This window comes from Xenopus tropicalis, chromosome 1, assembly GCF_000004195.4.
Source record: "Xenopus tropicalis strain Nigerian chromosome 1, UCB_Xtro_10.0, whole genome shotgun sequence".
NCBI lineage: Eukaryota > Metazoa > Chordata > Amphibia > Anura > Pipidae > Xenopus > Xenopus tropicalis.
The window spans coordinates 104767365-104783090 of record NC_030677.2 but is presented as its reverse complement, the minus strand read 5'-3'; the positions used below and the strand labels follow the sequence as shown (position 1 = coordinate 104783090).

General features: G+C 37.5%; 2 protein-coding genes across 2 annotated transcripts; both read right to left on the bottom strand.

Moving 5' to 3' along the window:
* Positions 1–6770: 6770 nt before the first annotated feature.
* On the bottom strand, positions 6771–8697 carry LOC101730653 (gamma-crystallin-1-like). The gene is made up of 3 exons (XM_031905604.1): positions 8607–8697; positions 7404–7646; positions 6771–7100 (listed from the first exon to the last, which is right to left on the bottom strand). Exons 1-3 carry the CDS (start codon positions 8613–8615, stop codon positions 6825–6827), a joined length of 528 nt encoding a protein of 175 aa, XP_031761464.1. The 5' UTR covers positions 8616–8697; the 3' UTR covers positions 6771–6824.
* Positions 8698–12910: 4213 nt separating this feature from the next.
* crygdl.7 (crystallin gamma D like gene 7) lies at positions 12911–15269 on the bottom strand. The gene is made up of 3 exons (XM_012954126.2): positions 15223–15269; positions 13512–13754; positions 12911–13252 (listed from the first exon to the last, which is right to left on the bottom strand). The coding sequence occupies exons 1-3, from the start codon at positions 15229–15231 to the stop codon at positions 12977–12979; spliced, it is 528 nt and encodes a 175-aa protein (XP_012809580.2). The 5' UTR covers positions 15232–15269; the 3' UTR covers positions 12911–12976.
* Positions 15270–15726: the final 457 nt, after the last annotated feature.

The window sequence follows — 15726 nt, the reverse complement described above, 5'->3', positions numbered from 1 at the left end:
AAAAAATCAAGACTGCCTGAAAAGTTGCTGGAAATATGCCAACCCATCACATGCTGTTTATTTAAAACAGTGTTTATTTAAAGGGTGAACTTACCTTAATATTTCAAGCCTGAGAAGAGCAAAGCTGAAAACAAATAGTTAAAAACACAATTAATTTATAAACCCCCATATATGAAAAAGTCACTACAATTGCCTAGGTGCAGTAACCCATAGCAACCAGTAAGAGAGTGAATTTTACACTACCTGATTATTGGTTGTTAAAGATAACTGGACATGTTTTATACAGTATTGCCAACCTGAGAACTGCATCTGATGGACTGGCTCACCTGCTCATACTGTATGTATGTGCCCAAGGCCCGGATAAATATGGCTACATTGGTTATGTTGTTATGGGTGTGTAAATGGTATGCTGGATAGCATTCAGAAACAGAAGATTTTAATATAGTATTCAGACACTCTGTACCACTAAGGGATGGATTTGCTACAATTCATGTTTGTGTAATTTTCCTGTTTTTTTCTACCATGGGTAAACTTACCTTTTAAAAAAGCATGGTTGTCTCTGCAGTTATTTGTTTATAAAAATTGTGGAATGAATAAAAAATAAACATGAATTCCTAGAAAAGGTTGTTTATTCAAACATTTTTTTGCGATTACAAGCAAACCCCCTCCGAAAACCTCTAACACCTTGACTTGTAGAAGTCAATGGGAGATCAGCTCCCATTGACTTCTACATCACCTCCCTAGCTTTTAGTTTTTTGTGGTTTTTATTAATTGTCTGAGTTTAGAGACACCCACAGTTTAAGAAGTGTATTTATCAGTGGGTGAGTTTTTATGTATTAAGCTCTAAACTCACACTTTGATAAATCTGCCCCTTATTAACTTCTGAAAATTTGTTGTTTTATTTAAATACATGTTTCTTTGCGCTAAAAGTTTGATTTGAGTAAAAAAAAAAAAAATACAAGTGTTAATAAAGCTGCCTCTACCTATGGGTTTAAAACAGTTCTCTTTTACTGTTTCTATTACTATCTCTATTACTGACAGTTATTAGCAATAAAGTAGTACTGCATAGAATTCAGCACAAACTTCATAATGCCTGTTTTGGTAATCCTGTATTACTCCCACTAATGATGAGAGAAGTTTATTTAAGTAATATAAACACTATAACAAGTGCAATTTGGAAGGCAAAGATAGAAAATGAGTAGCACATTGTGGTAAAAAGATGTGTGTTGAAAGTTTGGCTCCTTTAATTGATGGTAACAATATGATTATAACTGATATAGAAAAGACAAATGTGCTAAATCAGTTCTTTTCTTCAGTGTATACAATAGGGGAGTCAGAGGAAATGATGATGCAAAAACAGGAAAATTACACAAATTACACAAATGATCAAAAACAGGAAAATTACACAAATGATTTTCCTGTGGCTGATGCAGGATATGGCACAAAGAGGTTTACTCAAAACTAATCTGAACAAGGCACCAGGGCCGGATGGAATACACCCTTGGGCAGGGGCGGGCCAAGCCGACCGGGCGCCCTAGGCAACCCGGTCGGCCAACTCCGCCCACCTCCCCACCCCCGTGCGGCGCATGCGCGCCAAAGCGGGGGGGGGGGGGCGCTAAGGACAAGCGGAGGAGGCAATGACAAAGTAGCACTAGGGGTAGGCAGGAGAGGCTCCTGCCTGGTGCCCCTCAATCGTTGCCCCCTAGGCAGCTGCCTCTTCTGCCTACCCCTAGTTCCGGCCCTGCCCTTGGGTACTGAGAGAGCTTAGTTCAGTGCTAGCCAGGCCTCTATTTCTGATACTCTCAGACTTACTTTCAGATGGTATGGTATATTACAATCTCAGAATAGCAATTATAGCCCAGTAAATTTGACATCAGTGGTGGGCAAGGCTTGTTAATGGATCACATTCAAATTTATGTTCTGGAGACTGGCATAATGCTCAGTAATAAGCATGGCTTTATAAAGGACCGGTCATGTCAGACAAATTTTATTGCTTTTTATGATGGGGTTAGTAAGAAACTGTAAAGTGGGGTTGAAGTAGATGTGACCTATATGGATTTAGCCAAATGTTTGACACAGTGCACCACAAATGACTACTATCTAAACTAAGGTCTGTTGGTCTTAGAGAAGTCGTTTGCACATGGATAGGAAACTGTTTACAGGGTCAGGTAGAAAGGGTGGTTGTTAATGGTACATTCTCTACGAGTTAGGTTCTTAGTGGGGTCCCTCAGGGTTCTGTACTGGGTCCACTTTTATTTAACTTGTTCATTAATGACTTAGCAGAATGTATGGTAAGTAATGTATCAGTGTTTGCAGATGACACAAAACTCTGCAGTCCAATTAATTGTATCCAGGATGTGGCATCCTTTCAGCAGGATCTTGACAAATTGGCAACCTGGGCAGCGAAGTGTCATATGAGATTTAATGTCAATAAATATAAGGTCATGCACCTGGGACATAAAATTATGCAAGCCACTTATACCCTAAATAGGACTGCACTAGGCAAATCCATAATGGAGAAGGACCTTGGAGTCCTTGTAGATAATAAACTTGGCTGTAGCAAGCAATGCCAGTCAGAAGCTACAAGGGCAAACAAGGTTTTGAGCTGTATTAAAAGTCACATAGACTTGCGGGTGGAGGGGATATTCTTTCACTTTGCAAAGCACCATAGGTGCTAAGGTTAGGGGAAGCTAAGGCTTCCCAAACCTACTTGGCACTTAAAAAAAAAAAAACACTCTGGGGCGCATTCATGAAAGTATGAGTTTGAATCCCAAAATGGGAAAAATTCGGATTAGCTATGATAATTTCTGATGATCGCAAATATCACGAAAATGCTTAGAAAAAATTTGGAATAGTCATGATAATATTGTATTGACGATCTGAAAGTCAAGAAATTTTCGTATAGAACCGTCGTAAACGGCTGGAAAACATTTCCGACTGATCCTTCTGTGCATGATTTTGGAAGCCTCCCATAGGACTCAATGGCACTCTGCAGCTCCAACCCGGCCCAAGGAAAGTCACGATACCGAAGCTTGAATGAATCTGAAACTTTCGTACTCGGCACAACAATACGATTTTGTCGCACAAATTATGTCGCAAAGTATGAGAAAGTCGTGCAAAGTACAACAAAGTTGCACAAAGGTATGAAAATGTCGCAGAAAATACATACAGTACGGCCAAATACAATTTTTTTGTATTTAGTACCTGTTGTACTTAATAAATGTGCCCCTCAGTTTCTGCACTGCTCTTGAAGGTATAACATTGGGGAAATCTACTTGCATTCCTGCAAGCTCCAGATCTTTCTTCTTGTGGCTTCTCCAACAAGACCACAGCTGTCTTGACAGACAGTAAAATTGACCAATCAAGGCACAGATGTAGACAGGGCTAAGGAAATATATTACAAACTAAAGGCACTGCAGAAATGAAGACTGGAGAGGATCTGCAGGCTGTAAACTTTACCTAAGATCCCCACCAACTCTGAACTTTTGCTGCAGATTTCATCCCACTGCCACAGGTACTATACTGTATCATAATCCCACTCCCACAGGTACTATATTGTATCATTATTCCACTCCCACAGGTACTATACTGTATTATTATCCCACTCCCATAGGTATTATACTGTATCATCCTCCCACTCCTACAGATACTATACTGTATATGTTCTAAAGGCTGAATCACTAACTGAAATTAAATCATTTTTTGTCACCTGGCATCTATAAAATCCCTATCACCCTTCCTCCAGTCCTTTTATATATTATTTGTGGTTGTTTTTGTTTTTTGCAATTACTTTTTTTTCTTACTTTTGTCATTGTTTTGTTTATTTCTAGTTAGTTAGAGTGGAGCACTCATGAGACTGCATAGCTGGGAAACAAACTAATATTGTGTTTCATTGCCAGTGTTATAGTGCAAGGGCATGCCTGAATATTTGGCATCAGTACCCACTGCATCTCACTGCATATGTTTTATATATTGTAACAGGCAGGCAAATGAGGACTGTGCAAACGCCACCTCCAGCCTGCAGATGGCAGCCTTAGACAATCTGGAAACAGTAAGGCTGATACCATGTGACTTTGCAAGGGGAGATGGGAAAGAGGAAGTCAAGGCAATAAGGCAAGGAGAGAGCATGAACAGATCTGGCAGCAGGGAGAGAGAGAGACCCCCCGGGATGCATGGTTGGAAGAAGTGCAGGAAAGGTTGCACCAACTGCAGGTTCCCCTTAGTGTGCCAGTAAGCGTCAGTCAGGGAAGGATTTTACTCTCCTTGCACCTTAGGACCATTAGGTTCCAGTTCCAATAGGCCCTCACTGTAACTAGTGCAGACTTAGGGCCCAGTTAGGGATTTAGGGAATTGTTTTATAAGAGCCAGAGGGTTCAGTAGTCAGGTCCTTTCTCCGATCAGAGTAGGTTAGAGGCCCAGGTTCCGGTGCCCGTTAGAGTCAGTCACCCCTGCTTAGTTAGTGGCCCAGTTCTACCCAAGAGGAGAACCAGGACTAAATATTGGGAACACTGAATAGATTTCCATCACCGGATTATAAATCTAATGTACTGGATCTTCTGGATGTCACACCTTGCATCACAGATAAGTACGCACCAACATAAAGTGTACACAACAAGCAGGCCTGAACTCTCAGTTTTATGTGGTTTACCACAGGGGTTAACAAATTGTATAACTGTATTGGTTTGTTCTTACTGATATTATTTGTACTTGTTCTCTTATGGTTTTCATTTACCTGTTCCAGTAAAATAGAGAGTGCTGCATTCACTCTCACCATAAATTCAGCAAGTGTGTCATTTCTACTTTGTACCAGGCTATTAAAGGAACCCATACCTTGCCCGGCTACCCAGAATTTGGTACAATATATATAAAACATATACAGTGAGATGTGGGAGGGGGGAGCAGGAGAGGGGAGAGAGAGCTGCGCACACTCTGGCCCCGGGAATGAAGGATCTTTCTGAGATAGGAAGTCAGATACCCGAAGAACATGTTTACAAAAAAGGAGACAAGAAAAGCTTGGATGTATTTCTTTTGCTAGAGGACGCAGCTTTTCTGTGAGTGCTTATGGCTGTATTTACATAGACCTTTCTGATAAAGCTTACTTAGTTTTTACCTTTCATTCTCCTTTAAGCTAACTGATCACAAACATAAATGGACAGAGAACCATCACAGAAATACATGTATGATAGGGTAACCAGATCACTTGAAAATTCAGGGACACGTTTAATAAATACATGTTACAGTGCAGCACTGATTCCATTTAAAATAAACTGCAATCAGTTCCACACTGCTAGCTGGATTTTTTAGATGTGTCTCTGAATTTTCAAGTGATCTGGTCACCCTAATGTATGAATACTTTTACATTCTAAGCATTTTAGGGTGAAAAAAGCACTCCCACTCGCATTTTTGTACAGTATTTCTGGAAGTCAGTGGGAACTGCAAGAGGTAGTTTGGAGGTTCATTTTTATGCCAGCAGCAAATCACAATGGAGAGCAATTGTGTCAATGAATGATCCTACATGGAAAATTGAAAGAGTCATTGATCTCATTGATGTGAAGTAATGGCCCCAAATTGGAAAATGATAGCTGGAGCCTTGAGCCTTATTTTTCTTGCAGATGTATTTTGTTGATCCTGGAAGTGTACAAATTTCTGTTTATAGACTTTTTAAATGTTATTGAAATCTCCCAGAGATGGAATAGACCTCTGACCCCATGGGAACAAATTATGATAGACGTAAAGATGACTCAAAAGCATACAGGTACTTATTAAATGCCATGCCCTTACCACCCAGGTCATTTTGTAAAGCATGGGACAAGGAACTTGCCACCAATATTCCAGAGGAAGCCTGGAATAGAATCTTTAGTACCATGCATAAAACATCCAGAGCCTCTAGAACAAATGAGGCGATCTTCAAGCTGGTAACAAGGTGGCATTACACACCGGTGAAACTAAGTAGAATGTACCCCAACAGCTCTGACCTATGTTGGAGATGCAATGATCACAGAGGCACTCATACACATATATGGCTGACCTACCCCAAAATACAACAATACTGGCTTGAGGTTTTGGATCCAATAAATCATATTACGAAAGTCAACCTCGATATTGGAGACCCCGCACTAATCCTACTTAATGTCCGTCTACGCAGTAATGCCACCATCTCAGACCCTCTTACGTTACATTTATTACAGTCAGCGAAATCAATCATTCCAAGAAAATGGAAATCAATAAACCCCCCACTATTCACAGAATGGCTAGCCAACACAGAGGATATTAGGCAAATGGAGGAAATAACCTTCATGATGCATAACAAAAGCCACCACTATAGGAAAATATGGACCCCCTGGATAGAATATCTAAGATCACTATAACACATTATCGAAAGACTGCCATCCACAAAGGGCATTCTATAAGTATGATAAATGTTATTGAAATCTCAGTTGTATTGCTAAATCATTGTTGTGCTATTTGCAAGTGAATGAAGAGTGTATAAAAGCCTCAGCTCCAGGTAAGGTACATTTTTCGGCTTTTTTGGTTTTTTCTTCTTCATTTAGGTTCCATACATTCTCCACACAGCATGATATAACTGTCTGCTTAGACCCAAAGTTTGGTTTAAAAATCAGTAGATTTGCTTGTAATGTAAGAAGACTGATTATCCAGTCCTGTCATTTAACCAGTCAACTAGATACATGTAACCTTCTTTACCCCGTATTATAACAATTTCTACAAAATAACATTTAACTAGATTTTAAGATTTTAAATAAACACACCAATGATTTCTGCTTTTTATTGCAACATATCTGCATTGTTTTTATTTACCATGTAATTTAAAATCTGTGATAAACCCTTCTGAATGATCCAATTCTGGCGCTTGAGGCTCCCCAGTCACTGTATCTCCTGTATTCTCCAGGTCTCAGGTAGTACTGACGTCCCCTGTAGTTGGGTTCCTCATAGAACATCCAGTGGCCATCAAACACATTGCAGGAGTGAATGTCATGGAAACGGAATCGATCATAAGTATTGGGGCAGTCATCAAAGAACTCCATCATCTGCCCTTGGTAGTCTCCTCTTTCATAGATTCTCATTTTATATTGTCCGTGGTACTTAATAAAAAGAAATATAATTAGTTCTTAAACTACAAAATATTAACAATAATAACTGTTACTCATTTTTTTCAGGAGCTTAAATGAGAAATCATGATTGAAACCATAAAATGTAATTGTAAAAGTCTTATTCATTTATATGGATTAAAAATAAAAAAATTGCCAGCTATCAAACACTTTATTTTCTGTCTTTTACAATGTTTTAAACAAATGCAATCTATGAGCTTCTAGAACTAGGAATAATCTAAAAATGATTGTGACTATTATCCAAGGCCAAGTTAATATAACTTTTTAAACACTTACATGTGGGATCATGCGGCAGGACCTGATGGAGTCGTTAAAGCCCATCCATCTCTGAAAGTCTGGGTATTCTCCTTGCCAGAGGTAATACTGGTGTCCCCTGTAACTAGGGTGCTCATAGAGGATCCAGTTACCACCCTCTACCCTGATGGAGTTGCAGCGACTGAAGTATGAGGACAGGTCAGAACAGTCTGAGCCACACTCATAGTGGCGGCCTTGGAAGTTCCTTTCCTCGTAGAAGAAGATCTGGAGAAAGATTAATAAGGTTGGTAGGAATTAACTTCCTGAACTGTCCCTTTTACAGCAGGCTGGTTAATATAGGTGTTATATTGTGGTACAGTGTTGCTCTCTTTGTGTCACACTCTTATAATAGAAGCAAATGTAGTGAGTTACCAGGGACACCCATCTATGCAGTCAGGGAATCCAGAAACAGTAAATCCAGATTCTTTTCCAGCATGAGCAGTTGGCACAGTGTCAGCATCTCCTTAGGGTTTGACAATTAATATGGTGGCTCAGTGTCCATGTGAGAGATGATGATTAAACTTTTAAGACCAGTGTAATGAGTCTATTTGGTTTGAATGTTTATTAAAAAGTAGGTATACAAGTAGGTTTTATTTTTATCTCCTAGTTTTTAAAAAATAAATTCTGTTCTTAGTTTACACCAACCTAATATTTTTTCTAGTGCAAACAGCTCACGTGCTGTTTTTGGGAGCTGGCCAGTCTTACGCATGCTCCATCAGAGTTACTGTATAGTGTTTACTTAGTACAGTTGCTTTTGTTTTCTGACTGTAACCTACAACATTCGTGAGTTGCTTGCAGCAGGAAAAATGGACAGGGAAATCACTTAAAAACAGAATAAGTGATGTAATAATTGGAGATAATTCGCTACATTGAAAGTGCAGAGACAGTTGGGGTTGCTGACACTCTGGGCCCAATTTAAATTGCAAAAGTGCTCAGGGCACACCAAATCACTTTTTGGTAGTTAGATTCCTTTTAAGTTTACAAATAAATCAGCAAGTAGAATTTACTGGTCAGCTGTTTAAAAACTAACAACCAATTGGTTGCTATGGCTTATATATACTGGTACAGGAATTTAAACAAAAATGACATTTTTAGCAAATACTAATTAAAAAAGCTTAAATCCATATTGTCCTCCTACCAGTGGTCTATGTCTGTTTTTTGAGTCAGGGTAATTGTTTAGCTTACCTTTCCCATTGTGAATGGATAGAAGTTTTAGTGCAGTTGCCAAGAATAGGCAGCCTTTATATATGTCCTGTTATGCTGCTGTCTGCATATGCTGAGCCTGCACTTACACTTTCTATTCAGTAAGGAACATGCAAAGATCTTTTGTATTGCATTGTGTTTAATGATGTGCTGCAGCAGCTATTTCTCTGTGCTTACTGGCACCTATGTCCTATAGCTTTACCTATAGGTACACATCATTCCCATTGTATACACCCTGGAAATTTCTTAGATTTCATTAATTAATGATTGTAAAATATGTTATGATATATATACCCAAATACAACTTATTGGCATAAGGCACGAGGATAAAAAAAAACTGAATAAATCAAGTGCTATGTTTAAGTTGTATATTAGTGAACATGGTGGAATTATTTTTATGTTTACAATACTTAGTAATGATGCTTAGTGATGTCATCAGTTACAGTCGGTGCTTAGTAATTTAATTTTTTTCACATGACGCAGTGATTTAGTGTATTACAATAAATCATGTACCCCCTGTCATAAAACATAAGGATATTAGTAGTCACCTTAGAGAATCAGGACTTGTATAAAAGCAGTCATTTTTTGGCTTGTGCCTTTATGTAGTCAAGGAACTTCTCTGTGACTTATAATGCCCTTTTATTATTCTATTTTACAGTAGAGGTACATTTTCTCTATATAATATTTTGTTTATATATAACACTGCTCTTTATTGACATTCTTATTATTCTTGTTATAGGTAAGTTTACAATCTATGATTCTGACCAAGCATTCATATAATAGAAATAATATATTTTATAAGCCAGTTAAAATACCAGCAAACAAATTATGGGGCACCATCACTGACCATATTTAGTTAGTTTAGAAATTATATATATACTGTTTATATATAAGAGTGTATAGATAGGTCTTCTTATGTGTGTGATACATATGTTCTGGGATTCATTTGGAAGGGGCTGAACTTGATGGACTTTTTCCAACCCAAATTAACTATGTAACTATTCCTGAACTTTTCTAACTGCTAGAATGCATGTTTCCTTACATACAACTAATAAATAATTGAGTTGTAAGTAAGTAAGTTGCTTATTTAAGAGAGAGTACCTCACAAGAAAAATATAGTATAAGAAAATCCTTTTTTTTCAAATGCCATTATCATATATCATGGGTAAACTGTATGTTCTTTTTCTAATAGAATGAAACCATGTGGCTATTATACCAAGAGCTAATGTGCAATGAAACAGCAAGGAAACTTGGTTGCCATTTTTCTAAAAGAAAGAAACAATATGATATACTGTGATTATAATAAGTGGAAATTGGCTTAAATGTCAGATCTGATAAAATACAACAATGCCCAGGGAAGTTTTAGACTAAAATCTGCTTTATTGACAATGGAGGCTTCCAAAAGATACTGCTTCAGGGCTCATTTATAAACAGTGGGCAAATCTGCAGCTGGGCAGTTACCCATAGCAACCAATCATTGACTGGCTTCTTTTCAGCCAGCTGCAGGTGAAACAACAAAAGCACACATGATTGGTAGCTATAGGTTACTACCCAGGTGCAAATTAGCCCACTTTTTCTAAATGAGCCCCACTTAATAGCGTATAACGTAACTTAAATTTTTTCCTCATTAAAAAAAATAGCTTGGTTGACTGGAAGACAACCAATACAGGGCTTGCTTGTCAGCATAGGTTCAGGTACTCAGTTTAAACCATGCCAATGTAGTTTATAAACTTTGATTTGGCTCTCCTCAAGGCGTTTCAGATTTTACAACACAACCAAGTCCTCAACGTTCCTGCTTCCAGCCACTCCCCCTTTCCCAATGTGGTGACTCAATCAGAGCACCAAAACTTGTTACCTCAGCCTGAATTATTACAGCTTATATTATTCTCCTCATCCTATGGGTCTCACTACAAATATTTATACAATTTTAGTATTTATATAATTATTTTATAATATATAATAACAAGTATGGGATCCCTTAGCCTAAACCCATTATCCAAAAAGCTCCGAATTACAAGAGGGCTCCAATACAGCCCATTTTAAGAAAATAATCTAGATAGTTAACCTCTGTAAAACAGAAAATTAGATATGTTTAGTGGCCCTTGTCTAGATGATTAATTATGTCAAAACAATTCCTGCACTAATGTGAAGATGCATAGTATCGGGCCCTACCAACAAGATATCATCTCATTATTCCTAATCATAAATGTTTGGCAGATCAATGTCAAAAATGACAAGAAATAGCCTATAGAAAGTGGTATCTATACACAGGTTCCAAAAATATACCTGGGATTATTTGTAATTTTTTACAATACTTTTCATATAATTCAAAACCTGCAATGCAGTACCTATATTTATCATAGCTAGTGATGAGTGAAACTGTCAAAAAATTTGCAAAACCATGAAAATATTTATGACATTTCACCAAATGCATTGGAGTGAATAGGCATTTTTTCTCACATTTTTCTATGCACTAAATACTTTGGCATCAATTGATGTTTTTTTCTTGTGTTTTTGCTTGTGCCAAATGCAGTGGAGTCAATGGGAGTTTTTTCTTTCCATTTTTTAATTTTAATTGGTGTTTTTTCTTGCATGAAAAATGGCAATTGTTTTTTCCTGCAAAGCTAAACTGATGCTAAAATTCTTTTAGCGGATTTGCAAAAATGTTTACCACTCACAAAATCTGAATTGTGCCTTTAAAAAAATCACTAATCACACTGCAAATAAAGGGGAAATCACCTTTCAAAATAATCTAATACATTATTGTTGGGAACACAGAATATTTTGCGCTATGAAAATCTTGGCTGCCTAGTAAACATACAAATTGTATACTATTTTGCTTAACTCAAATTCAAACTGAATTAACTCTCCCTTTTTAATATTACGTTATAATAAACAGTTCTTTGCTGGTGTTTTTCTCTGTGTAAGTTTTATGTTTTTCTCTGTGGTGTTTTTCTCTGTTTAAGTTTTGTAGAACAAAAAAACAATTAGGCTCCACAGGTCTTGAAAAAAAAATCAAAGAAATGTATTGAAATCCCAATGTTTCAGTCTCCACTTGTGAACTTTCTCAAGGGAAACAAACAGAAAAGTGAGTATATAGTACAGTCCCTCCCCTATTTCAAATAAAAAGAGCACCAAAAACACAAGTGTGTAACCATTTAAACCTGTAAATAGATGATATAGTGTAAGAAATACACTATAGATACTTATGTTGCCATTTATTTATATGTTGCTGCATCAGGTTCACTAACAGAGCATCATAAATATTCCAAATTAATTGTAAACAATTACATTGTTGTCATTTGCATACCCATTTATATTCTGTGCATGACTCAAGCAGTGAAGGTATTACACACAATGGAGTATTAGGTACTGATCATGTGCATAAAAATAAATCAAGCAAAGAAGCAGTCATGGACTCAGTATGTATAGGCATAGCGTAACAAACAGAACTATCATAAAGTGTTTTTACTCCATGTCTCCTAACACATAGGCTATGTGTGGACCTCTGAGTTTTCCTATTCTACAGACCAGGGGAAGCATCACGTGTGTCACTGTGACCCTTGTCATTTGCAAATCTCCCATCAATTCTGCCCCTGTACATAACAGATTGTATGGTTGCTTACTGTTAAAGGCTCTGCCCATTTTCACATCAGGTGCCAGGTATGACAAGCACTTCTATCAGGAGGGGACAGTGTCTGGCTTTAATGCCTAAACCTCTATTAACCATACCATGCTTGTGAGTTATTGTTCCTCAAGAGCCTGTTTTGCAGAGCCGAGACCTATGTTAGTCTCTTTGACGTACATTATCGAGCTATATTACAACAGGGTATTATTGTCTTTTTATTGTATGCAGATTCATTGTGAGTGCTCTAGTTAAAGTCCCAGGTCAGGTCATGTCAGCACCCTATATCTCAGAGGGTCAAAAATGCCTTACTAATGGTTGGGAAAGCAGAGCAGTATTCATAATCAGATAGTACACATTGTTCACCCTGACCTCAGCCAACCAGGAATTATGCCCCCAAGGTAAGCAAATGTTTTCTACAGCCTGGAATATTACTATGGCAACCCGGGTAGAACTAGATAAAGGTCTACTTTAAGACTGAAACACTGGTATCACTAAAGACCTGCAAGCATGGTGTTATATGATGTTTTATAATGTTGTTTTATATATATATTTATATTGTGTCAGCCCTCCCTCTATTGCCTTCATATTCCCCAGTCATCTATCCCATAAGTATACTTCTAAATAACTGACTAAATAATAAATCACAAAAATACACAGCCTCACAAAACACGAGTTTTCTCATTTTTATTGTATCCAATCTGCATTTTTAAAGTTTAAAAATTGTTTAAAATCTGTGATACACTCTTCTAAAAGAACCAATTCTGGGACTAGAGGCTCCCCAGTCACTGTATCTCTTGTATTGTCCAGGTCTCAGGTAGTACTGACGTCCCCTGTAGTTGGGTTCCTCATAGAACATCCAGTGGCCATCAAACACATTGCAGGAGTGAATGTCATGGAAACGGAATCGATCATAAGTATTGGGGCAGTCATCAAAGAACTCCATCATCTGCCCTTGGTAGTCTCCTTTTTCGTAGATTCTTATTTTGTATTGGCCATGGTACTGTAAACAAATGAACGAATATAAAAAATACAGTTCATAATTACAGAAACCATATAAAAATGCTTTAGAATTGTATTCATAAAAGAGTTACTCGTGCAATTTACGTAGTAATGGAAAACAAAATTGCTCCATCTTTTTAGTTACAGTATGAATTATTGCTTTCGAGAGATTCTACATTATTTACATCAGTGCCTGAACCAACGGACTGTTGCAACTATTGGATCCAAGGAAGACTGAGAATAACTTTGAAAACACTTACATGGGGGATCATGCGGCAGGACCTGATGGAGTCATTGAATCCCATCCATCTCTGAAAGTCTGGGTATTCTCCTTGCCAGAGGTAATACTGGTGTCCCCTGTAACTGGGGTGCTCATAGAGGATCCAGTTACCACCCTCTACCCTGATGGAGTTGCAGCGACTGAAGTATGAGGACATGTCAGAACAGTCTGAGCCGCACTCATAGTGGCGGTCTTGGAAGTTCCTTTCCTCGTAGAAGAAGATCTGAAGAAAGATATGATAAAATGGGAATCTTTTTTAAAGATAAAACTGAGGTGTATGCGGATAAAGTTGATGGCAGCTTCTTACAACTTTTAACATTTACAATTTTTGGGGCAGAAATTCAAAACTGAACACCTTAGAGCTCATTAAGACAGCACTTTTGCCCAGGGGAATGGCAGAAAGGTATTATAAAATGGCATGTAAAATAAAATATCATTATTTTATAATTCTAATTATTTATAAAGCTGTTAATAAGTTTATGCAAATGTGTAACTATATGTAAACATTCTGGGGTAAAAAGTGGTGTTAAAAATAACAAAATAAATAGAATCCATGCCAGAAATTATTCTCAGTCTGAAATCTTCCCCAGTGACTTGATTTGCACTAGGGGCTGGAAACTCTGACGTATACGTTATGGACCCACCTGCAGACTAGAAATTCATTTTTCATCCTAGAAAATGCACACATAAGTCACTGTATAGACAGATCCAATGGCATATTTCTCTTACTTCTTTTTTCAGATATATATATATATTTTTTTTAAGATACATAGTAGTTTTTTCTATGGACCCCTATGTACACAATGATATATAATGCCCCAAATGATGTGGGCAATATCAATACAAAACTAAAGTAAATTCACTAAATCAAGTTCCAATTATAAAGGCGATTCGTACCCAATGATTAACTGAGGTCCGGGTGTAAAAACCCCGAACCTTTCACAAGTGCTGAAGTGAGAGTTCAAATCAAACAAGATCAATCAAGTCAGAATGCTCACCAGAATCCCTGTGTGGTCCGGGTGCTTGGGGCCCCGAACCCGTAGCTGTAGGGAGAAATACAAATCCACGCTTATAGAACACCAAGCGCTCCGGACACAAGTGTTTCGCTTAAAAGCAGGCTTTTATTGTTGTTCCATTTAAAAAATAAACGCCTAACGCGTTTCGTGCGCTTGCCTGCTATCAATTTGCTTATGCCTATGAGTAAGTGCGCAAGCGCACGAAACGCGTTAAGCGTTTATCTTTTAAATGGAACAACAATAAAAGCCTGCTTTTAAGCGAAACCCTTGTGTCCGGAGCGCTTGGTGTTCTATAAGTGTGGATTTAGTTTTTTCTATGGGGTGGAAATACAGATAACAAATACAGATAACAAAAATACTAAAGTAGTAAAACAAACTGATTCTGAAAAGACCTTGGATGATTCATTTAGTCAAGCTACTGATCTTTTATCCACCAGCCCCAAATGTGCATATAAGCAGGGTTGGCATAGGACTGCAACAAGTGTTTTGTGTGGTCAGGCTGCAGGATCCTCCAATGGGATATTCAACCTGAGCCCACCAAGATGTTAAAGTAGTTCTGAGGCCTACAAATGAGTTTTATATTTTTCTTAAATATTCAACACAGTTTTATAAATATGTCCCAGTGTGTTTGTCATTATTAGAAAATATTAAGATAATCTCATGGATTAACCTTACCTTTCCCATTTTGAATGGAATCAAATTAGCAGCACAGTTAAAGGGTGAGAAGGGACAGGCTTTATATATGTCCTGTGTTGCTGCTGTCTACATGATGGGTCAGGAATTTACTTTTCTGTCCAGTAAGGAAAATGTAAACCTATTTTATCTGATATTGTGTTGTTGTGCTGTGACAGTCATTTCTCTGTATTTACTGACACCTGTGTTCCATAGCTTTGGCTAAAGAGCTACACAGCATTCCGCCACTGTCTTTGTGAATGAATTGATTTCTGTGTTTCTGTAGAAGGTTCTATACATCCCATTTAGGTGAAACCATTCATAATAAAATAAAGGTACAATACATAAATTACCTCTTTTTCATTTTTTTTATTATGCAAGCTTTGGTCAGATGTAGATGTTATCTTAATGGTTTTACAATTAAAAACAAATTCAACTAAATACATAAAACGTCCATGTTTATATAGCGAAATGGGAAATTACTTTTGGTGTGACTGTTTATAGTGG